Source organism: Anoplopoma fimbria, chromosome 1, assembly GCF_027596085.1.
Source record: "Anoplopoma fimbria isolate UVic2021 breed Golden Eagle Sablefish chromosome 1, Afim_UVic_2022, whole genome shotgun sequence".
Taxonomy (NCBI): Eukaryota; Metazoa; Chordata; class Actinopteri; order Perciformes; family Anoplopomatidae; genus Anoplopoma; species Anoplopoma fimbria.
Genome location: NC_072449.1, coordinates 28,662,700 through 28,688,226, shown reverse-complemented (window position 1 = coordinate 28,688,226; position 25,527 = coordinate 28,662,700). Strand labels below are relative to the sequence as shown.

Genomic DNA, 25,527 nt, shown 5'->3' with positions numbered 1-25,527 from the left:
TTCTATAAACTAAAAATAAATCTTATATTAACTGAAATCAAACACTATAACTCAGCTTGTTTACAATATATTTAGCCAATGCTATATATTGGGATTAGAAAGTCTACTGCAAATGCCATCAAAAAGATTTATATTAAATTGCACAGATTCAGTTTGCATTTTCAAAGAATCTGCGGCTGTGTAGCCATCACAGTTCTCTCCTAGAGAAACTAATTAACACACAAACGTGTTTGGATTTTGGCTTAAAGTGGAAGCAGATCTGCTTTTTTAATCAATCTTCTCCTAGACTATAACATTCAGAGAAAACAAGCAAACTAAAAAACAGGTAACAAAAATCACACATGATAACGACGAAAAGATTTCACTTATTTTAAAATAAGATAGTTTTGGTTATAACCAGGAACCATATGTCCTGGTTATAACATCTATGAAGAAAGAAATACTCGGCACTGAAGCATATATTTCACATTGAGCACTAAATGAATTGGTGCCAAAGACAAAAAAAACAGGAGAAGCTTTCTCATTAAAAGTGTGTCACTTTTCTAACCCATAAATAATGCAAGACATCCTGCTGGATAACAATCACACAGCGCCACAACATCTGTGCAGATGTAACAAATAATGTGTTCACTGGACTGGATGAAAATTCTATGTATTTATACACTTCTTAAAATACATAATATTTATGTTAACCATTATAATTTGTTCCGTGTCTAACTTTTTTTGTGATTGCTACCACACTTCTTGTGGAATTTGGTTCATTGTGTCAAAACTACACAGTAGCCAAAAAAAGACACAACACCAAACATCTCACCTCTATGTCAAAATGAAACTCTGATATTAAAATCTACCCAGCCTTTTTCAAAATGCCATTTTTGCATAAACCAATTTAATTACTCTTTCGAAGCAGCGACAACACACTGCTGCAGACGCTGCTGAATTGGGTTCTTTCAAAACCTCTTTTACTTTTCTCAAACAGGCTTCCTTAAAACATTGTTCCAGTATATGGCATCTCTCCCTACAATATGTTTTTTTTTGCCACTGCAGGTTTTTACAAAAACAAAACAACACAAATAAAAGTAGAATTACAGGACAGTAATCAATATTATATGTTACTGTAAATGCAAGGTAACTAAATTAAGTGCAGTTAAAAAAAACAAAAAAAAACATGTGTAACATGTATATATATACACATATTATACACATATGTTATGTATATATATACATATATAAGGGATGATGGATGGTTTTGGATGGACCATATCATAAGGTCTGGCCACATCACCTCGTCAACATCACAAGCAATGTCATCCCTGGTGTCATCACGTTCTTTGTTGTTGCCTTCCTCCTACTCCTCCTCCTCTTCATCCTCTTCATCTCACACTCACTGCCAAGGTGAGCTTATCTCACCTGACATCTATTTGTAGTGCCACGGGTCTGAAGTGTTTTTGTGTGTTTGTGTGGGTGTGTTTGAGTATCTAATTTCAGATATGTTTAGCATTTTTGATAGTACAGTGCAGTATATTACATCATGGAAATTAGCTCCACATTAATCCGCTTGAGACATTAAAGTGAATTTATGAATCAATAGTTATGAATACAGTAATATAATGTACAGGATTCTGAAATTGGACATGGTACATTATAAGTTATTTTACTTTTAGTACTTTGACGCTGATACTTAAGATTTTAAATGCAGAACTTTTTACTAGGGGTTAAAAAAAACTAGTTACAACAGTTGAATCAACACACTTCACTGTCACCATTTCAGTTGCAGACCATATAAAAAGTAAAGCATTTGGACTCTAATCACAGTTTGTCAAGAGTAAATACTGAGTCCCTGTTTGCACAAGGCTCGGGTTGTAGTCAAACGTCCCTGCTTGCTTTTTCTTGAGAGCATTGAAATGCATTGAAATGTTACTTAACTAACTTCAGCTTTTTTGTATTCTGTTATTTCATGAAAATGTTAATAATCCTCAAGAAAAAATAAACAATCCACAGGACTGCAATTGCACACAATAGGACAGTTTGCAAATTAATCCAAGACACTTCTAGAGCGGACTAATGGAGGTTTATCTTTCTTTGCATGAACTGCATGCGAAACTATATCACAACTGTCAGAAGTGATTATGGGCGGTAATGGTTTTAACAATAATAAGTAAAACCTCACAATGGAAGCTGACTCAGGATCACATTGTGTTGGTTCACAGCTGCTGCTACAGATGTGTGGAACTGTGAAGGAAATCAGGAGGAAACCATCTGGGGGGAGTGTGTGTCTGTGTGTGTGTGTGTGTGTGTGTGTGTGTGTGTGTGTGTGTGTGTGTGTGTGTGTGTGTGTGTGTGTGTGTGTGTGTGTGTGTGTGTGTGTGTGTGTTGTTGATTTCCGTGTGGAGTTATCACGTGATGAGGAAATGTCTTGTGTCCTGAGATGAGAGATAAAAAGTTAGGTGGGGGAGGGGGGGAGAAAGTGTGACAGCCTGTCGGGGATCATGTCAGCACTTGTTGAGGAGGAGGAGGAGGAAGAGGAGGAGGAGGAAGAGGAGGAGGAGGAAGTCCACCAGACGACTCTGTGATTGGGACATCAAAATAAAAGCATGTTAACTGGAGTTGAAAAGACATCAGGACAATAAAAGGAAATTCAAATTTAACTGGTATTAAAAAAACACAGTGCATATTGGTGCCAATATGTAGATGAGAAAAAATACATATGACGTACATGGTCATATGTAAAACTGATACACACTTTTACATTTCTAGCATACATGATGCACAGGTTGTATTCATGTTTTCCTTTTAATTTGCCCATATTTCTCACTGATTCACACAATATTATTATCGTTCTCACTGTCTGAAACAATGTATTAACTCAAGTATCTTGAGAACGGTAAGAATAAAAAGTACTGCAAAAGTCAAGCAACGTTAATGAAATGGAAAAAAATATGCACAATATATCTGTTTTTAAAATGAAACAGTTTGTGCGGAATGTGCAAACTGTTTACCAAGGGATGTGACAAAGTTCATAGCATGATGAATACAATCAAGCGTAAATAATTTATGTAAAAGGGCTGTTCAAATCTCAGCTAATCTTTACACAAAAACATAACCCAGGTGTTTACTACCCCTCATCCATTCAGATCACTAATCATGCATTCCAAACCTGACACAAGTGAAAGTAATATCAACTAAATATTCCTAAAGCATAAAAAAACAACAGTACTGATGTAGTACTGTGCAGTAAAAGGTTCCATGTCAGCGTTTTACTATTTTATATGAAGGTTCTGTATTAATATTACTGCTGCATTTATGTGTATGTTGCATTTTAGTTCATTTATATAATGTAGTGTAGTTAATATACAGTAGTGCATCATATTCTACAAGATATTTCGATTTTTGAAGATTTGCTGTCCTCTGAGAACCACTGTTCTGTAAAAAGTCAGTAAAACAAGTCTGTAAAATAATTGAAAGATCCCACTTGGTTCAATAGTTTCACTTGTTTTCAAGTTTTCAGTTTTCAATAGAATAAGCTCCCGGAGAAGATCAGGGCCTCAGACTCCCTCACCGCTTTTAAATCAAATCTTAAAACTCACCTGTTCCTCTCTGCCTTCCCCTAAGGTCTTGATAATTTAGATTGCTTGTGTTTGGGTGGTTGTTCAGTTTTAATAGATATTCTTAGATTTCATTATGATTAAATTAATTAATTAATTTAAATTTTTATTTTATTTTTTGTTTGTTTTTAGTGCTTTATTATTATATTTGATTATTGTGATTGTTCTACCCTGTGCAGCACCTTGAGATTTCTTTGTATTTTAAAGTGTGCTATATAATATATATATTGGGGCGGCTGTGGCACATGAGGTAGAGCGCTTGTCCTGTAACCACAAGGTTGGTGGTTCAAACCCCTCTACCTGCAACATGCCGAGGTGTCCTTGAGCAAGACACCTAACCCCAAGTTGCTCCCCGGGCGCTTCATTGCAGCCCACTGCTCCTCCGGGATGGTTAAATGCAGAGAAATAATTTCCCCATTGTGGGACTAATAAAGGATTGATTATTATTATTATTATAAATAAAATCCATTATGATTAAATTAATTAATTAATTTTAATTTTTCTGATTTTTTAGTTTGTTTTTAGTGCTTTATTATTATATTTGATTATTGTGATTGTTCTACCCTGTGCAGCACCTTGAGATTTCTTTGTATTTTAAAGTGTGCTATATAAATAAAATCCATTATTATTATTATATTATTACTTGGGGGGTTTTATTTTGAAAATCCGCACCGGACGTGAGCTCTTCTTCTTCTGTGTTTACAAAACGTCTGGAGGCTGGAGAACCGCGCTCAGACCGAAGTGCTCCAACAGAGAACCGCACCGAGGACGAGGTTCTCCGTTACCCGGTACATCTGACGTCCTGATGGGTTAACAGAACAGAACAGAACAGAACAGAACTAAATATAAACAAACATTAAGCTCGACGTGGAATGACAGCTTCTCTCCGGAGTGGACCTGTGGCACCGTCTCCTCGCCGGTTGTTTTGATCCCTTCTGATGTCCACCTGTTCCGGCCGGACTGACCTGCAGACAGCCTCACCACGGAGCCTCACATAGACCAGGTACGTACAACCAGGTGTGTACAACCAGGTGTGTACAACCAGGTGTGTACAACCAGGTGTGTACAACTGTAAATGGATTAAATCAGCTGCAAAGCTGCAGAAGTTTGGTTTAGAATCTGACAGTGAAAAGTTGCATCATCTGTCCGACTGTCAGCTCCGACCTCAGCTCCACACTCTTATTTTTCCTTTTTTTATTTCTTATCATCTTTAGTGTATTTAATCTTAGAGTAGATGCAGAAATGTTAAAAATAAAATAGAGTTTAGACTTGTGATATATGTTAAAATAATATAATATAATATATGTGTTTGTGCATAAGGAACCGGAGGAGGATTCAAAACATTTAAAGAAAATCGTCGACACCTTCCAAGAGATTATTATTTTTTATAATAATAATAATTGTACATCTTAAATGTCAGGCTTCTTTATTTCATATCTTTACTCCTTTTCTCATTTATCCTGACCCAAAATAAACGTGTTTTTTTACTAATGAGATGCTCCATCGAGGATTCATTTAGACTTTTATCTGCTGTGTTTCCTTCACATCAACACTCTGCAGTTAAAACGTGAGGATCTGTTTACAAACAGTGTCTCCTGAGCGGGGCCCGCTGCTGCCCCCTAGTGGCCGCTAGGAGACACTACAGGCTGTGGGTCAAACTGGAAGTGGAGAAAGAAAAATGATATGTGCATTTTTATTTATATTGAATTCGTATTAGTTTACTGCACTTATCCTATTCGTAGTGGTTTGTAGCACTTATTATATTCGTATTAGTCTGTTGCAATTATTGTTCTCGTAGTAATCTGCCTCTGCACTATACTTTTGCTCTGGTTTATGCTTTAAGATGCTTGTTTAAGAAAGGAGATGCACTGATGACTTCTGGTGACTAGTAGTTCTCTTGAATACCTATGTTGAATACACTTCCTGTAAGTCGCTTTGGATAAAAGCGTCTGCTAAATGACTGTAATGTAATGTAATGTAATTTATATATATATATATATTTAATGGACGCATGTTTTTCTTTTATTACTTTAGACAAATTTCAAATTTCCCCGCTGCGGGACTAATAAAGGATTATCTTATCTTATCTTATCTTATCTTATCTTATCTTATCTTATCTTACAACTCGTTGTCGAGTAAACCTTTTATTTGCATTGTGGTGACTTCATTTTTTATGAATGTATTATTTATTTCTTTATTGTGCATGTAATGTTATATTACATTTTTTTGTTGTCAAAAATGGTTGTTCCTTTTTTTTTGTTTAAAATATTTATTATTTGTGGTATAAACTTTTTTCACCAATCTGTGGCTAAAACTTGTTTTGAATCAAAAGAACTCGCTGTGCATTTCTAACCTATTGGTGTGTATTTTGTTTCTAAATGTATTTATGGAGTTTAGCATATAGGCTAAAGTTAAAGTATGATACAAAATGATTCTTGCAGTTTACAGTTTAAAAGCACCTTAGTGCATGTTTTGACATTTGTTAACATAAGTGGCATGTCTGTGTGTGTTTTAGTCTACCACTGAGATGGCCCGCGCAGAGACCATTGAGAGCGTTGGGGAAACTGGAGGAAGAGGAGGAAACGACCCTCTTCCTCGCCACAACACCTGCGGCATGGAGCTGCCTCGCCCCTTCTACAACTGCCCCGGCCTGCTCACAACTACCTCCGGCGTCGCACACCACAGCCACCGTAACCACCACCACCTGCACCCTGTGCAGGCTCTCTATCTGTCGTACCCGCTGCCTTACCCCCACCCGGAGGACCAGGACGAGACCCGGACCCACCGGAGGTCACCTGCGTTATCGCCATCGCCCACACCTCCTCGTTCGCCACTCTGCAATCGGAGGGGTGGAGGCGATGCAGCACCCAGTGCCTTCACAGGAGAGCAGTCAGGTAAGATAAAAGCATTCACTTGTAATTATATAATAAATAATAACGGTGGTATCAGTGGTAGAGCAAGGTCGTCCCTCAATCAGAGGATCGGAGGTTCCATCCCCAGCACCGCTTGTCCATGTCGACTTGTCTTTGGGCAAGACGCTAAACCCCAAAATTGCTCCCTATATTGCTATGAATTGGTATGAATGGTTAGTTCAAGTCCTGATGGGCAGGTGGCACCTTGCATGGTAGCCTCTGCCATCAGTGTATGAATGGGTGAATGATGGCATGTAGTGTCAACGTGCTTTGAGTGGTCAGAGGACTAGAAAAGTGCTATACAAGTAACATTTATCAAGAGTTTAATTGTCATAATTAAAACAAAGATAAGAGGAGGATAAAAATCGTAATAGTAATAAATATTTATATTAGTAATAGGATATGAATTGTAGAATGGTGTCATTATAACCAAGAATGGGAGCAAATGCAACACCGAGCGCATCAGTAATCATGTAGCCTGCCACAGCGAGGGCCACCGGGGAGCTTTGCTTCAGCGCTGCATGGAACAAGCTGCAGATGATCAGCAGCGGAGGAAGCTTCTCCTGCGGAAAACGTGACTCGCCCCCCACGCACAGTTTGCCTTTCAGACCCTCCACCCATAAGTTATCAGTTGGCGGGAGAGTATCGGTTATGTGTGTTTACAGTGTTTCCATGACAGGAGACTGTTTGGGCGGTGTTGACAGCAGACAGGTGGAGGGATGTGTTACAACTGTCTCACATGGATAAACATGAGTCTCTCTGAGCCTCGCGTTACCAGCTGACCACTGTGCTGCTGCAGCATTACACTGTGAGAGAAAACTGCTCAAACCGGTTTTGTTCACCAGACAATGTTCAATGTCTGAGGAGAGGGGGTTACACTGTTAATGACTTCATACAGAAACTATTTTTTTAAATTTCTTTTGTCACAAGTAAGGGATTAATGGACAGGAAAAAATGTATATTCATGGCCATTGCGCTATTTCTTGGCTGTGTGTTTTCAAAGAGAGGTATTAAAGTAGCTGGCACTCTTAAGTGTTGTTTAATTTGGGGAATAAAAGCTGAAATATATCTTAATTTCTTCATTTTCACCCCCTCCCCAGCAGTTTGTTTCTCGCCATTAAAGAGATTCTGCCACCATTGCCGTCGGCCAGTGATTCTCTCTGTCTGCAATTTTTTTCTCACTATTTGAGTTGGGCGAAAAGTGAGGGGGGTGATTCACTGTAGAGTCAATCTGAACTTCTGTGTCCCAGAGGGGGGATTTTGGAAGCCTAGTAGAAAGGGAAATTCAGGCGGCGGCACAGGAAAGGCAGGTTTCCGATTGGCACTGAACCACCATGTTGTGACAGATTTGTAACGATGTAAAGAGAGGAGTCGCCCCCTCCACCTCTCCTCCACCTCTCCTCCCCTCTCAGCTGCAGGTCAGCTGTGCATCTCGGGCATGTTCAGACATGTCCTCAGCAGGTCTGGCTGCAGCACAAAGACATTGTGCTGCATTTCCTCCTGCTTTAGGGCGCTCAACCAGGCAGCACAAAGTCAAGTCAGTCAGTCAGTTGTTTATAAATGCAGCCGTTCAGTCGGGACGCTCACTTTTAAGCCATTTATTTTGTCAGCTAGTCATGTTTGTTGGTTGGTTTAGTTTGTCGGACTTAGAGTTTGTTAATCAGGCTTATCAGTCAGTCTACTAATCACACAGTCAAACAGTCAGTTTGTTATCTAGTCAGTAAGCAAGTCAATTATTCTGCTAGCTAATCAACAACCTAGTTAATCAATAAGTCAAACATAATACATGAATCTGCTAATTAAATAAGTCAGATGACAGTCAGTGTAAATAGTTCATTAGTTATTTTTTTAGTCAGTTATCAGGCGATGAATATTATCATAATGATAATAAACTTTATTTATATAATAATAATAATAATAATAATAATAATAATAATTAAGCCTTTATTAGTCCCACAATGGGGAAATTCAGTTCTCTGCATTTGAACCATCCCGGAGGAGCAGTGGGCTGCAATGAAGCGCCCGGGGAGCAACTTTTGGGGTTAGGTGTCTTGCTCAAGGACACTTCGGCATGTTGCCTGTAGAGGGGTTCGAACCACCGACCTTGTGGTTGCGGGTCAAGCGCTCTACCTCGTGCCACAGCCGCAGTGGCACCTTTTGTGACATAAAATGCAGCTCAAAGTGCTTTACAAGAGATACAAATCAATAACGCAAGTATTAACGAAAAGGAGACACAAAGAGCAAAAGCCTCAAGATAATTTAAAAATCTAAGTTGAATATAATGAGTTTTTCTCCAAACCTTCGGTGAATGTTGTTTCTGGTACATTCAGCGAGTCAGGAAGGGGAACGGTTTGGATCATACCTCAGATAAGCAATCACAGAGGTATTAAGGTGTCGAACCGTTTAGGGCGTGAAAGAGTTTTTGAGAACAATTCTTAATTGATTTATTTTAGCTTATTGAGGCCAGCTCTGGTGTAACGTGTTCTCTTTTGTTAGAATTCTTGATCTGCATTGTGAACAAGTTGCATCAAATATATATTTTAAAAAATCAATAATTCCTTAGCATTATTAAATAATGAAATGTTGATAATCAGAATCACTAAATCCAGATAATCTGTAAACCCGCCAACCAGACATGGTTGTCACTAAGTCACTAAGTCAGTCAGTTGGCTTGTTGATTCATTTGCCAACTATTTGTTTAGTTAATTGGTCAATTTGTTAGTTAAGTAACAGCATAAGTCAAATTCTTTATCCAGCTCACCCTTAAGCTTTTCTCTGGTTAAGTCTGTTTTGATTTTTAATGGCACCCCTCCACCCGGCAACCAGGTCACCCTCCAGTCTCTCCTGCCTCCCCCCTAATTTAACTGGTCACAGGATCTCTCTGTCACCTTGTCAGTCTGTCGGCCAATCAAACAGACAGGTTCACCCTCCCTGCACCCTATCACAGCTCAGAACCCCGCCCTGCCAGCCAATCGCATAGAGACGTCTCCACGAGCGCTGCCTCAGAGTTACCTTGGCAACAAGCCAGGGTTTCCCGTTTGTTTTGGTTTTTTCTGCCGCTCTCTCTTTTCTCTCTCCATCTCTGTCTAGTCACCTGCATCTTTAAAGGATCAGTCATAATCCTCCTAGCAAAGCAGATGCTGTGGTTGCCAGGGGTGCCCGTTTCTGTGGCAACTAGGGTTGTGGTTGCCACGGGCACTCAGAGACAGGGGGCGCTCCAGAGAAAAGCTGTGGACAAAGTCAAAAAACAAGTGTCGTAGAAAGGTTAGGACAGGTTATCTAATTAGCTTTAAAAGAACTGGTTATAAGAAAGACAGTTCCAAGGACATTGGAATCCAATGCAATAAAATCCCACGATTTAAATGTTAAATGGATAATCCAAAAAACAAGAGAGATAACAAAATCACTCCTCTCTTGAGTGAGTGGGGGAAAAATCTAATTCTATGCCACTAAATTAAATTTGGGAAGTACTTTAGAATGTGTTTTGTTTTACATGTAAAAATAAATTATAAAATGCGAAAAGAGAATATAGAAGAAGTGTCAGTGCTCTGGTTAGTTAATTAATGAATGTGGTTATGAGGGTAACTCTGTTCTACATTGAATAAAAAAATGGGTTTAACTGATTAAAGAAGCAAGAAAAACAAACAAATTAATCCTTTTTCAGAAAATGCTTTAAAACACACCAGCTCTCATAAAATCCTATTACCTCTAAAAGCTTGAGGGCTGTTTGTCAAGTTAAAGTGGCCAGACAGAAGATTCAGGAACCTGTCCGCTTTAAAAATCACACAAAGTCTGTAAACACAACAAACACAAACACATGCATTCAGTACTACTCTATACCAGACTTATTAAGCAGATTAAGAGATTACTCTCCCAAGTTCCATGAAGAGGAAAATAAGTCACCCCATCAGGCCGCTTAAGAAATATGCGTGTGGCGTCTGCTAAATGACTGTAATGTAATGTAATGTAATGTGTGGCCACAGAAACAGAAAGAATCGGGAGCCGCAGTAACTATTTGTGGTATTTATTTTGATATTTTATGTATCAAATGCACTAAACTTCAAAGTCTCTTTATCTTACTTATGCAATCAGAAACATGCATGTGCTTGCATTATTTTTCACCTGCATGGTTATCTATCTCAGTATATCATTCCAAGTTGTCACCATCTGTTACGTCCTGAAAGCGATGATTTCTGTGAAGTCCGTGCATTATATTGTTTGTGTTGTTGGACGTGTTGGGTCTCTGTTGCTGGGCAGCCCGGCCTATACAGCCTGCCCATGTGTCACTATGTGTGTACAGATCCCCCCCCCTTAACTTGAACCGTCTACTATAAGTGTGTAAGGAGGCTATTAATGCACGCCGCTTGTTGAGAATCAATGTGAGAATGAATTTGGTCTCTTCTTGCAACAGATTCGCACAGAGACGAGTGGCAGGACACCTCCAGCCGGCAGGGACCTCTGCCGGACCTGCTCCCCCAGAACGAGCTCCCCTCCTGGGCTTCCCCGCTTCGCAGAGCCCTTGGAGGAGAGGCCGCGCAGGAGGTGGAAGTCAGGAGAGTGGCCAACCAGCTGAGGGCCATTGGAGATGAGTTCAACATCACAGTCCTGCACAGAGCGGTAAGAGGGCGGGGCACAGGGCTTCCATGTGTCATTTATAGTGTGTTTAGTAAGTATTTAATGTAGATGAGTTAATATGTGACACTTAAAAATGATAATTAAAAAAAGACAATTTCAGCAGTTCAGTCCGGTCCAGAGCGTATTTATTTTGCGTTTATTTTTTTTATTTTTTCTGCTTTTCTTTTAGGCTAAAATCTAGTTCATTCATATAAATTTCACTTTAGACACAACATTAGCCGTCACGTCGTCTCCGCTTTACTCATTTACAATTTAAACGGTCGTCAGTGTCACAGAATGCTGAACACTTTTCTGTTTCCCTTCAAATCGTTGTGAATGAGATGTCCAAATGTAAAAAAACAAATATTTAAAAAGTGTTCGGTGTAATCACAGTGAGCCATTAGTTTGTTCTATGTGTGTGTGTGTGTCTGTGAATGCAGCACAGCCCCATTGATTCTCCCTCTCTCTGACACACACAAACACACAGCTGTCTTATCAGTTCAGCGTATTCTTGCATGGATGAGCACGAGAGTCTGTGTGTCTGTGTGTGTGTGTGTGTGTCTGTGTGTGTGAGGCAGTAGTGAGGACAGATCAATACTTGAGTGTGAGAGAGTGAGTCCATGTCAGCTGTGAGGTCAGTTTTTCTCTCGCTTTACTTTCTTTTTTTATTGTTGATTCTTCTTCTTCTCTCCAGTAAAACTTTATGACGCACAGGGTCGTCCATATTCCTTCCTTTCTTCTCTCCCTCCTCCTTCCTCCCATCTCACCTTCTCCCCCCTCTCTTTTTTATTTTAGTTTCCGTCCTCATCACTCTTTCTCCATCCACCCTGCATATGGATTTAATTACTTTATTCGCTTAATAGCTTTTCAGAAATAACAGTGTGAAACCACAAACTCAGACTTGACACGCTCAAACAATACTCACAGATTAAATGACAGTTCTCCACTGCTGTGTATCGGCTTCCTTTTATTGTTACATCTTTACCTCACCCCTCCCTCTCCCCTCCCCCTGTATTCTAGATTGCGTGAGGAGTTGGCAGCAACTCTCCACCTCCTCCCCCACCACACACACACACACACACACACACACACACACACACACACACACACACACACACACACACACACACACACACACACACACACACACACACACACACACACACTCACACAAACACACACACACACACACACCCTCCTGCTCTCTCTCTCCTTGGCCATCCCGCCTCATGCACACAAACAAAGATGACGTCACCCAGTCTTGACTCACCCTTCAGGAGGGTTGTAACAGTGCCGGTTACAGACATGTTTAGCAGGTTACTGAGACCGCTGCCCTCATCGGACTGACTGTCTGCGTGTGTGTGCTTGTGCGTGCACGAGAAGGACAGACAGATGCTGTATTCCCCGAGGGGAATTTGGGGAAATTGTGTGTGTTGTTTACAACCGGGGCCGGGGCAGAAAAGAACAGCCAGGCACTTTTTCTAAAATGAGCAGTTTGAAACAAAAGGAGCGAAGGAGGGATGGAGATTGTGAGGGGGAGGGAAGGGGGAGGGAGGGAGGGTTAACCACAGGCACGTGAGAGGTTCAGAATACCATCTTTTGTCATAGACACACACTTGTTTATCCTCTTGTTCAAGTTGTTGAGTGTTGCTCATAATTCCCCACCATGCAGCCATGCAGTCCCTCTTTCTCTACTTCTACATCACTCCTCTCCCCAAACATGACATCATGTTTCCTCTGGCTTTACGAGGAATAGAATAATCAGCTTTTTCCCCCCCTCTCCGCCCAGGTAGTCATTATTTAGTTTTTTAGATGATCCTTTTTTTTTTTTTTTTTAACATTTGGCTGGTGTTCAGAAATGACTCAGCTGCTCAGACAGCTGTTTCACCACTGATCATCACCAGCACTTTGAGGACAGTCACAGTAAAACTCGTTTAACCCTTCGAACCCCGAAAAGGGGTGAAAAGAAAAACACGTTTTCTTTAATTAAATGCCAAAACTACACCATTTGTCATAGCCAGAAGCTGTAAAGCCCAACGTTATCATCCAATTTTCATCCTGCCGACGGTCCTTGAACACATCATATGTGACCGGCGCTTCCGTCAGTAAAAGCAGCCAAAACGAGGCTTTTACGAGGCTTGTGATGTTTCATCAAAAACATTTTATTACATGTTTAATTCAACATATTGTACCACATACACCTTTAATTCCAATCAGATCCTGTTAAAAACATTCGATTTTGCGGTCCTTGGCAAAACTGGGAGGCAATGATGAATTGGGTTGAGACCAATGTTGTCCATTGTTTCCCAATTTTTGTAAAAATAAATTATCAAAGTAATTCACTTGCTCAAAATACATTTTTGAGTTCTCTCAACTTCAAGTCATGATTGTGCTGTTTCCAAAGAGGTGCGAGACTCATATATTGCAGTGACAAACAAGGCAACAGTGAGAGATGTGTTTAATGGGAGTACAAAAAAAGCTGCTGCTTCACGTGCCAACAGGGACAAAAGCAGACAGCATTGACTTACATGAAGCTCCGATCACGTGCCCAGGTCCATTATGTTGTTTGAGCTTGTTTGTAGGTCGAGTCAATTAATGCGCATTTCTTAGCATCTTGGCGCGCCTCAAAAAAGGTCAGATATTGAATAATCCCACACTGTAATTACGTCCCATTCTGCTTGAGAGAATTTTGTCAAATTTGGCACAAACGTCTACATTGACTCGAGGATTAACTGATTAGATTTTGGTGGGCAAAGGTTATGGCGTTTTTGGCCACAAGAATTCATACACAAATGTCTGATAGGATACAATTATGAAGTAATGACATATTGCCCAGGCATGGATGTAAACTGCTACTGGTGGTACTTCTAGTGTGGACTAACCTCTCTTTCTGTCTGCCCCCCCTCTCACAGCACGCCGCCCCCACTGGCAGGACTGGAGGGACGCCTGCCGAGGACTCCTCAACTTCATCACCCAGACTCTCAGCACTCTCTACAGGCTCACGTAGAGCGAGAGCCCACCTCGTCCGCAAAATCACTGGACTGGTTGCTGCGCTCCTTGTACGTTTGTACCCCGGAGGATTAACGCAGACTAAAATCAAAAACATTTTTTGTGGGACAAAGAATTTGGGGAGAACCCCGAGGTGTCGGCTGGATCAAGGCGCTACCTGTGGAAACTGGACCTTGTCTGTCTGTCCGTCAGTCAGTCAGTCTGCTGGTACGGACTGCAACTGTTGGACCGACGGTCACTTACCTACCTGTATATTTTGTAAAAGCCACCTGCTTTAGCTGTCTTTGTCTCGGTTCTCACCTCCTCTGTAAGGGTGTGTGTGTGTGTGTGTGTGTGTGTGTGTGTGTGTGTGTGTGTTGTGTGTCTGTGTGTGTGCATGGCAGACGTGGGTCAAACAAATAAGTTGTGTTTACTGGGATTTCAGTGCAAAATGGGAAAATAGAGATATTTGAAAATTTCTACAACACAGATGAGTCTGTTTTAAAATGACCTGTTTTTGCAAGTCTTCATTATCTAGGGGAGCTTTTTCGTTCAGCTGTTATATCAGCCACAATTCTTCTGGAGAAAGTGTCTCCTTAATTTGATTTTAAATCATCAATATCTCTGATTCTTCATTTTGATTAAAACATAACTTGATTTGACCTTCGTCTGACGTGCGATTGTCGTTGTCTCTGTCTTACAAACTGTGAAACTGGACGCTGTGTTTGCATCGCAGGGGAAAAAAGTAGGGTTTTATATCCCACAGGGTGAACCTCTCTCCCAATCCCAGACGGCTTCATTCAATCATACGACGTGCCTTTCCACTCAGCGCTCTGTTGAGGCCCTAAATCTCCAAAACTAGGACAGTCGCACACATTCAAAGAAACACACACACACACACACACACACACACACACACACACACACACACACACACACACACACACACACACACACACACACACACACACAGCCACTTCAAATGCTTTGTTTGCAGGTTCCATTTGCATTAAATTCAAATGCTCCGGCTCAGCATGGTTTGAGGTCATTTGAGGACAGACGTGTGATTTGGCCCCTGTACATTCCTCCGTTCACCACTGCCAGTGTTGGAGCTGGCAGGGTCTGGCCCCGCCCACGTCGACAGTGTTTAATAGTTACTTGATGGTTTGTAAATATCCTTTTAGGGGATGAATCTTAAATAAAACAGACTTTAAAAGAGTACTTATGAAAGCGAGCGTGTTCACCGTGTTCGGGAGATCTTTTTTTCTGAGCGGCCATCGGCAACAGAGTTTGAATTTAAATCCAGTGGATTTGAAATGGTATTCCATGAGTTAAATGAAAAAAAAATATAGAATCTGGATCTTTTGATTGTTAAAGAAGTATTTGATGATGTTTTTGTAAAATGCCCCCCTCCCCCTGCGGTTGTGCTATAAATTTCACTGTAGTTTGGGAGAAAATGTTGAATTGCTCATATTAAGAGCATAATTTATTTTGGACTGTAGCCCATCTGTAGCTTGTCTTTTTCTCTGGTTTTAATTTTTTTGATGTTATGTATTTTTTTTTCTTACATTCCTGATCAAAACTATGAATTAAGTTGTTCTTGAGTTGTAACTGTTAAAACAGAGATTAAATCATATGGGAGCTAAAGCATTGCACTACACAATGAAAATGGATACATCCCTTTGAAAAGCAAAGGACATTTTTTTTAAATGATATCCGCTTTAGAATTTGGTACCTCTTTGTCCTCTTCTAGCAATAAAAAAAAATGGCCCAATCATTTTAAAACGGTACTATGTTTAAGGCAACCAAAGTGATGCATTTGCTGTCCAAGCGTGTGTCAGATGAGATGGAAAAGTACCAAAATTCTCCCTATATACTCTTGAAAGCACAAAGAAGACAAAATTGGACTTTTAGCAATACTGACTAAACTGAAAACCCGTCACTGAAAATGGAATTATTTCTGATGTGAATTTAAATCCCAAACTGTGTGCTTCACCTACTAAAACTACTGGTTTATGTGCTGTAACGTACTCTGGATCAAAGCGCCCACTTCATTTTTTTATATCAGGAAACCTTTGACTGAAACGTGGACCCTTTTTGACGTTAAAAAGCCTCAAAATAAGGGAAGTGATTGGCTGTGGCGGTTGACTTGGCCACTCCCACTTGGCCTTAGCTACACAGTTTTGTTGTTTGTAGCACAGACCCTTGTTTTTAACATTTCTGAAAGCCTTGATGTATAAAGTCATACCTGCAGATGCTCGGCTAACATGACGCTGAGCGGAGAACGAACGACGCTAGCTACAGTAGACGCTTGTTTACTGCTTGTGTACTCGTGTTTTTAGATCAGTTCGCTAGCGGTGCTTTTGGCCGTGTTCGTTGTAATCACATAGTAACGTTAAGTGGTCCTGGTTCAGGCCCCCCCCATCCCCCATTCTACCAACAACGCTCAGTGTCAGTCACGTGCAGTGTGTATTTGCTGTTTTTCAACTTTTTTCTATTGTAAACTTTCTACATGAATTTTGTACTTTTTTTTCTTCTTTTTTATACAATAAAGATACAACTATATTCACTTGTTTGCTGTTTAATGTCTAACATTAAAATTAGAGTCATTTCTGCAGCGGGCAGAGTTTGAAACTGAGCCCTTAGCATGTTGTCTCCTCTCTCCTTTCACTATTGAATAACAATTTATTTTTTTTAAAAGAAAACTCAAAAATGACATATATATATATATATGTTTTATTATTATTAATTATATATATATATATTTTACAAAATATGAAATCGCTTGTATCTGTTATATTATAGAGTCTTGAGGAACAACTCTCATAAAATGAATTCTTAAAGGTTGTTTAATATTTCTAAAACAAGTTTTGTCGTACAGGCTTTATCCATTTTCAAGTAACTTGCTGACGAAATGGCTAGTATATTTTGCTCACATTTAAAACAAAAGGAAAAATCTGACAAAGAAAATCTCAAAAGACAAGCCCGACTGACCAGACAGGAACTACAGGGGCTGAAAGTTTCACAAGGAAACGTGTTCAATATTTTTTTAAGAAAAAGCTAACTTTTTTTAAACCCCTGAATAAAACACACAATACAATTGTAGTTTAAACGTGTGTGTGTTGCAATCCTGCACAGTTTATCCAGGGGATTCCAGACACTGTTTGTATATTTGGGAAGTGAGAACCAAAACACACACGTGCATTTACCGCTTATCGCCATAGGTGCCGCCAAAGACAACTAAAAGGAGATCTTCAAGATTGTACGTAAAAGTACAAAAGAGTTAGTATCGAAATAAACTTATTCTAGCAAAAATATAAGTACTCATCATGCAGAATGGCCCATTTCAGAATTATTAATAATTTATTAGTTGGTTTATATTTAATATTATTAATCTGAATCTGCAAAAGTAACTTAAATTATCATAATAAATATGACCCTTCGAAATGTGTTGCATGAAATGGAAATAAAGACGTAGAGTAAAAGTACCTCAAAACTGTTCTGTACTGGCTGTCATGTAAAGAGATAATGCAGGCTCAAGAGACTCCCTGGTTACATAAAGGTTCAATAAATCAAATGAATAAATAAAGGATCTACAACCTTAAAAGCTAAAACCACAGGGGTGAGATGATGACTTTGTTCTACTTGGAGATGAATTTCGCAATGTGGAAATGTCAGTTTGGGATGATGCCGCTCTCAGGCGAGGACAGTGGCAGTTTAGTGGTTCGGCAGATGTTTACAGATGTTGTCGGCTGTCCAGGGGCGGAGCACCAGCCCTCTGGCCGTGCGTGACAGCGGAGGGACAGACAGCACTGTGGTCTCCGTCACATCTGGAGAGCGGCACAGATTAGCAGACATGAGGTCAAGACCCTCACTGCTCCTACACACACACACACACACACACACACACACACACACACACACACACACACACACACACACACACACACACACACACACACACACACACACACACACACACACACCACAAGTGTTTTTCAATGATGGTCAACAAGACAATCTGGTGCGAGACGCGCATAAAAAATACTCCAGAGAGCATGTTTTGATGCTTTCACAATGTCCTTGAATAACCCTGGTACTACACAGTGGTTTCATTGTTATCATATCATTTGTTTACGTTGTTGACTCACATCACCTGGTTTTAAATGAATGTAATACAGCCGGAATGTGTCTTTATCATATTTAATTCATTAATTATTGTTTTTTTATCATTTACTTTTTTTAATTTACAACTAAACAGACAATAAACACAACAAGTACATAACTGGCAATTTAACATAAGTGTGTGTTTGATTACAGACCAACATTTCTGTGGTTTTCTGATGTTCCTCATCTGATCGGATCTTTGACTTTATACCATTTAACATCTGAGCAATAATTTGTGCTATTTTCTGAGAAACAAATGCTTGCAAATATAACCCATTTATAAGGGCTTTGATAAGAGCTCGATGTCTAGTCAGTTTTTTCTGGGAAAATACCCTGACATACTATATTATGCTATTTCTATTATACATTATATTACTGGATTGTTGCATTATAGGAATAAAGTCAACCTGCATTTGAAGTCAGAACTCCAGATTTCTGCTTCTGAAGAAACTAACACCCAAAAGTAATATATGCTGCTTTAATATTTAGAGCTGAAAGAGCTAGTGAATTAATTAATTAATCAATCAACAGAAAACGTATCAGTAACTATATAGACAATGTTTTCATAATTTAAGTCATTTTTAGGCAAAAAAGCTAAAGATTTGGTGCTCCAAGCTTCTCAGATATACTGCGTAGATGATAAATATTTTTTTACTCTTTCCTGATACTTGAAAAAATAAATAATTCCACGAACTTAGAGTATATTGGCCGATTAATTAATATTGAAAAGAACTGTTAGTTGAAGCCCCACTAATCTTTACATCTAACTACAGAGCGAGGAATCTCTGTCGGTCTCTGTTCTTTGCATATCTCGAGAACCGCTCATAGGATATACTTGACACTCGGTGGGTGTTTTTTCCGGGGTCCCCAGGGAGTGCTTTGTTGAATTTGCTGCAATTTGAATGCACCACACGTTCAATATTAATAAACTGTAGCTGCGGGGGTGGAGCTTCAAAGCTCTGCAGACTTGAGCTTGTCACCCACGGTGGGGCATTTCGGGCCACGGCTCATTTACTGCAGTTCGCTTTTGCTGTTGGATGCTGAATATACTAAACTTCCTAGCAACACTTAAGGGGCCGGGGGCCAAGCAATGGGTTCGTATAAGGACACCGTTGTAAGCAGCAATGTGGGTGCTGCACTAGTAATAAACAAACGCAGGAATTCAACAGTTTCTAAGCAAAGACCGTCTTGCAAACCAAAACACAATATCACAGCCTTCACTTCTATCTTTGTGAGGACACTCGTCGATATAAAGCATTGTCTTGCCCCTTATCCTAACCTTAACCATCACAACAAAATGCTTATGCCCAAACCTTACCCTAACCCTAATTCTAACCTGATCATTCAAACCAGGTCCGAACCCTCAAAGGGGCCTTTGAAAGTCTGTCAAAAAGTCCTCCGAAGGTCTTGAAATCTTAATGGTCCTCACAAAGATAGCTGTACGAGTAAAGACACAAAGCCACACACTTGTCTGTTGCTGAGTCAACAGGCAGCATTGGGACCAGATATCCTCACTTAAACTCCTCTGCAGAATAAGCCAATCACACGACCCTCAGAGCCAAATCAGGGATCTGATTGGTTGCAACAACAGACACTTGGTCTTTGGTGCTAAATGGAGAGAGTGACCACACAGCAGGAGCTCCGCGCTGGGATTTAACTGTGTGTGTGTGTGTGTGTGTGTGTGTGTGTGTGTGTGTGTGTGTGTGTGTGTGTGTGTGTGTGTGTGTGCGTGTGCGTGTGCGTGTGTGTGTGCGTGTGAGAGAGAGAAAGAGAACAAGAGAGGACATGAAAGACAGAGAGCAGAGTCAGCATGAAGAGCACATTGAATGTGTTGGCAGATAAGAGTTTAGGTTTAATTAAAGGGGCAGAATGAGCTTAAAGGGACGGTCCGTAATTAATCTTCTCTCCTAATCCCAGGAAAAGAGAAGTGGCACTCTGTGCTGCCAAACGGCTCCTCTGGTTTTGTTCTTAAATCAGCCGTAAACACCAGTCAAAAGTAGACTTCTGTTACTTAATATGTATTCATGGGTATTATTCATTTCTTTTCTTATTCTCTCTGAACTTACAATGAACCCGGTGTGTGAATGGACGCAATCGTGTCTTAATTTAAATAATTTGTCACACATTTCTGCAGACGAAAGCATCACGGGGGAATAAAAGGAGAAATCAATTTTGTTACAGCAGGAATGTATCAAGGGACCAGGAGGTCTGAGTTTCACATTTACGTTATCAGTAATTCATAGTCTGGTTGGTGTATTTTTTGGTACAAAAAACAACAACAGAGAAACAGAACTAGTGCATAACTGGCAAAGTAAAACAATGTGTGTTTGGAGATTAAGAATAAAAACACGAAATGTTCATATGAATGTGCGATTACTGACCAAAACAGACTCAACAATGATTCTTATTAATTTGATCGATGATCTTTCAGTCTGGTAAGTCTTCCCTGACATACACTTTATAATGTTTTTTTTAATATGTATTTAAGTGTTATCATAGATGCATTAATGTGTAAACTGCGTTTTACTGTTTAAATGTAATTGTTTTAAACTCTGTTGAGTTAAATATTTAACTGTCACATTTTATAAGATGATCACATGATTTCTATGTTGTTAATTTGCAAAGTAACTAAATCTGTCAAAAAGGGAAATCTTTTTTGTGTTTTTATCATTTGGTGGACTGATTCAAGCAACCTATAGTCAAATTGTCTGGACGGGGGCACAGTTCAGCGATCACTTTTGGGTTTCATGTAGAGCACCATTTGTGTTCTGCAGTCACCACCACCAAAAGAAAAAGTTTCTGATTTGCTTTCATTCGCCTCAGTGTTGGCCTCCTACTTAAAATGGAGGTTCAAGAGTCTCAAATATGGAAACTGATGTCTAGAGGTAGCAAGTCCTTCTTTGTCTTCTTACAGTAAAATCTGTTACTATCTTTTTAATCTCCCTTACGAGGATTTGTGTCATTTAGGTATTCTTGTCTTAACACAGATCTCCAGGTAACTGGTATGTAATTAATCATCATGCGTGGTGGTTCAAAATGAGACCAAACCTTAATGGATGCCACTTTTGGAGTCACTACAAAGGCCAAACGTGGCTTGAAACAGTCTAGTCATGGCTTCTTTTTAGCCGAGCCGATTGGCTACTGAAGCAGTTATTGCTCACTTGCGTTTGGACATGAGTAGCGAGGAGTCAGCAGTCACTGAGGATTTATATAGTACATAAAACAGTTAGTCAAATATTTTTTTCAAAAAGTGTGACTCACTGCAACCACAACAGGACCTTGAGTATACAGTCTGAAATGAGGACACAAACATATTGGGCTGAGAGGACAAATGGTGTGAGAGATTAGCTGTGTACAGACAAACAGACAAACACACACGCGATTGCATGATCTCTACACAAGCTTATGCCTAGAGTAGATAAAAAATAAGAAAATTTAAAAAATAAGGCGGGAATGAGATCTGGTAGTTGGAGAGGAATCAGTTGACTGGGGAATCTGTCACTCGTCGAAAAATGTCAAATCACATGAATTCACTTCAAAGTTTGCCACAGAATGGAATGGTTCCCTATGTTAAGATACAGAAGGAAGCTAATATTTGGTTGATGGATACAACCAATATATATTCCCTTATTTTGCGCGTAATAGTGAAAATGCTGCTTCAGCTCACCATCCATCCATCTTCTGTAACCGGGGGTACACCCTGGACAGGTCTCCAGCCTATCACAGGGCAGACATATAGACAGACAACCACTCACGCACACATCCACACCTACGGGCAATTTAGAGTCATCAATTAACCTAAGCTGCATGTCTTTGGACTGTGGGAGGAAGCCGGAGAACCCGGAGAGAACCCACGCTGACACGGGGAGAACATGCAAACTCCACACAGAAGGTTGTCCAGCCCGGGAATTGAACCCGGGCCCCTCTTGCTGTGAGGCGACAGTGCTAACCACTACACCACCGTGCAGCTGCTTCAGCTCACCATCAATAAAATGTATCTGAAGAGGAAACAACTTTAATACTTCACCCTCATATACTTTTTCCCTCTCAGATTATGTCACATGCTCCTCTTATATTTCATGTTATGTCTGTAATGTATTAATGTTTTTTTGTTAGAAAACAATTTTGAATCAACCTACTTGACAATACAAAAAAAAGTATTTGACATAAGATGACACTCAAATGTTGAACTATTTTTAACTTTTAACCTAAAAAACAACAGAAGCATGACTCAGCGACCGCACGGCACCCGTGTTGAAAACACAGCATTCGACACTTGCAGAAGTTAAACTTTATCAAAATAAGCGTCATTATTTCCATCTATTGTAGTGAGACGCATCTCCACAGTTCAGGTTTACTAGGTCCAGCAGGTTAAACAGGTTCACCGAGGTCAGACACGGGACCACAGTGCTGGTTTTCCCCCAGCAATTCTCTGTTGTTGTCGCTGCCTTAATTGTCACAGAGGCAACCATGTTTGGTTCAATGAGTCACATGCCGTGCAGTAAGAGGGTATTACCAAATACAGTAATACACTCTGCTCAGCGTCATATCTAAACATCTACCCTCCTTCCCTTTCAGAGTTTGAATTTTTAACAAGGCATAATTCAAGAACACAGTGTTTCATGGCCGCACCTTTGCATTGAATGGAAAGTTAGTAACTTTAACACAGATTTCCTTGCACAACATTAGTTTGTACTAATTTACATGATGCAAGAGTGTCACATGAATTAAAGGATTATCTTCCATCTCTGATCACGATGACTTGACTTTCAGGTTATCTTTTAAGGGGAAATAAATAAAACTAAATAGCCAAAGCTTTTCAGCAGCACATGAATGCAGCATAATAATTATGGCTACATGTCGTTACTACACACAACAGATTTTCATAGCCAAATTCTGGCATAAATCAACGTTATTGTTATAGTTGAGTAAATCAAGAAACCAGAGGCAGAATCATTTCACTTAATGTTTTATTAGCAAATGTAAAAAAAAAACTAAAACCAAAAAAATGGAACAGACTAATTTAATGAGTAGTGGAGCAAAACTGATATAAATAATCTGACGGAACAAACTAAAGGGAGATGGACACGAAATTGTGTGTAAAACTGTTTAGTTTGGTCCAAAGTAGTCAACCACGCCGTTGCCTTTACGTCCGTCGAAGAAGAAGAAGTTCCGGTGTGGGGGGTCTCTTTGGGAGAGAGCCTGAAGGGAGACACACAGAGAGAAAACACATTTAGGTCATACTGTGACAATAAAAATGACCGTTCAAAACTTATGAGTCTCCTGCCATAAAGCTTGATGTGTCCAGTCATGTGTCTGAGAGGACTACTCTATTAGTCTGTATGTTCTTTCATGCTTTTATCTTGTAGAAAGTCCTCTTTACTAAGAGATGTGATTTTGTTTTTGAGAACGGTTCAACCAGACTGACAACTGAAAGAGAATAAGAACTTAATAAATCAGCAGTCACTGGAATCTTAGCATTAAAATGTGAGCAGATTTAAACATGAACAGCTTCCTGTATCTGTTTCAAGTATTTCAAATTAACTGGAATATTAACAGTGTTTCTTTAGCAAAGCTCAAACTTCACAGTAGAAACAGAAGGTTAGTCTAGGGTTAGCACTGTTAGAACATCAGCTCAACAAATCCCAGTTTAAACCTCTTCAATCCAAACACTAGACTGCAGAGGACCCATGGAAAAACAGACCGACTCAATATGTAGAGGCCAGGTGCAAACAGATTTAACATCCAACTGCAACAGTATTCTTCTGTAATGTAAAACTGTGGGGATATCGACTAAATGGAATTTTGAATCATTACATTCTTAATTACTATTTCAAATGTAAATAGTTGGTGACTAAATGATTCTGTTTTGATCATTGTTAAAACAGTCATCATTGGAGGAAAGAAGAAAAAGTAAATATAACAGCTGATTACAAAACTGACTGAACAGTGGTGAACAGTAATAACAATAGTATCACTCTGACCACCACAAAATATTTTGGCAGGTTAAATTGTGGACAAAGAATCAAAGTACCGACCAGTACGAGCAGAAACAACCATTTTAATGCCAGTTTTCCAGTTGTTAGAGCCTGAAGACACACACAACCCCCGTCTGTCACACTTTATAAAGTTCTGTCTGCGAGGCGAGCTCAGTGAAATCAGTCAGAATCACCCGGCGAGACATCAGTCGGCCAGTTGCAGGGGGTTTCATCATCACCATCATCATCACCATCATCATGGAGACGGCTTGTGCCAATATAATGCAGTCAGTCCCCTCCCTTTAACACGCACGCACGCACTTACCCTGACCTGAACTCCTGTTACCTCAGCCTCAGCTCACCGTGCACGCAGTTCAGAAAGAAGCGGTTTCTAATTAGCTCAGTGGAATCTTATTCAGGTCATGCACTGAAGAAACTGCCCAATCTCTCTCTCTCAATATATACACACACACACACACACACACACACACACACACACACACACACACACACACACACACACACACACACACACACACACACACACACACACACACACACACACACGCACACGCACACACGCACACGAGTGCATTAAATAATGATACTGTTTTTTATCTGTGACATGAATCTTAACGACCTCAGTTACCCTACCGAGTCTGTGAATTCCATCAGAGGGGACTAATGAAGGTCCACATCAAATTCACAGAACTTAAACAGGCACAATAGAGGATTTATGTGTTCCTCAAGACCTCGGACATTTAAGAACTCATGGGAAAACCAGGCAGGAAGGGAGAATTGATCGGTTTGGATCATCATAAAACTTTAGGCACTGATGCTTCTAACACAATGCTGGGCTGGCTGTGTGTCAAGCATACAGGATGCACTAATAATAATTATTGTTCTGTTATTATCTATAACGTATCTATTTGTTTATATAGCTTTATATCTAGAATTTCTCAGGATATAATTTTCAGTAACAGTCGCAATTTAAAGTTTTTACTTCAACTGTGATTTTTGACAATAAAGTTTATCGTTCAAAATCTCTGCCACACACTCTGAGTCAATTTGCAGAGATCAATGATTTGTACAGCTTTTTAGAGTAAAATTCAAGCACTTTCAAGCTGCTTAAACCAAAATTTCAGACTCAAACGCCAGATTATGTTGAAAACCTTTTCCAGATTTTCACGAATTTGTATAAACCTATGTGTATGAAACCTAAGTGTATTGTCCAATATTAATATTTCTTAATCCCAAACATCA

The 25,527-nt window shown here is 39.8% G+C and overlaps 2 protein-coding genes across 2 annotated transcripts in view; one reads left to right on the top strand and one right to left on the bottom strand.

Annotated features, from left to right (window-relative positions):
- The first annotated feature begins 4,326 nt into the window (after positions 1–4,326).
- Positions 4,327–16,674, top strand: LOC129092447 (uncharacterized). Its single transcript, XM_054600409.1, has 4 exons — positions 4,327–4,608; positions 6,121–6,499; positions 10,929–11,134; positions 14,044–16,674. Exons 2-4 carry the CDS (start codon positions 6,133–6,135, stop codon positions 14,416–14,418), a joined length of 948 nt encoding a protein of 315 aa, XP_054456384.1. The 5' UTR covers positions 4,327–4,608; positions 6,121–6,132; the 3' UTR covers positions 14,419–16,674.
- A 6,574-nt stretch (positions 16,675–23,248) lies between these two features.
- sae1 (SUMO1 activating enzyme subunit 1) overlaps positions 23,249–25,527 on the bottom strand; it is a 15,540-nt gene continuing 13,261 nt past the window's right edge. Inside the window, exon 9 of the mRNA XM_054599856.1 lies at positions 23,249–23,488. Coding sequence (XP_054455831.1) covers positions 23,396–23,488 — 93 coding nt within the window. The 3' untranslated portion in view covers positions 23,249–23,395. The remainder of the gene's footprint in view (positions 23,489–25,527) is intronic.

What these genes read in the sequence shown, in the direction of transcription:
- LOC129092447 (XM_054600409.1), top strand. Translation starts at nt 6,133, where the DNA reads ATGGCCCGCGCAGAGACCATTGAGAGCGTTGGGGAAACTGGAGGAAGA. An exon ending in CTTCACAGGAGAGCAGTCAG is followed by an intron (nt 6,500 to 10,928) that starts GTAAGATAAAAG and finishes TTCTTGCAACAG; the next exon opens with ATTCGCACAGAGACGAGTGG. An exon ending in TCACAGTCCTGCACAGAGCG is followed by an intron (nt 11,135 to 14,043) that starts GTAAGAGGGCGG and finishes CCCCTCTCACAG; the next exon opens with CACGCCGCCCCCACTGGCAG.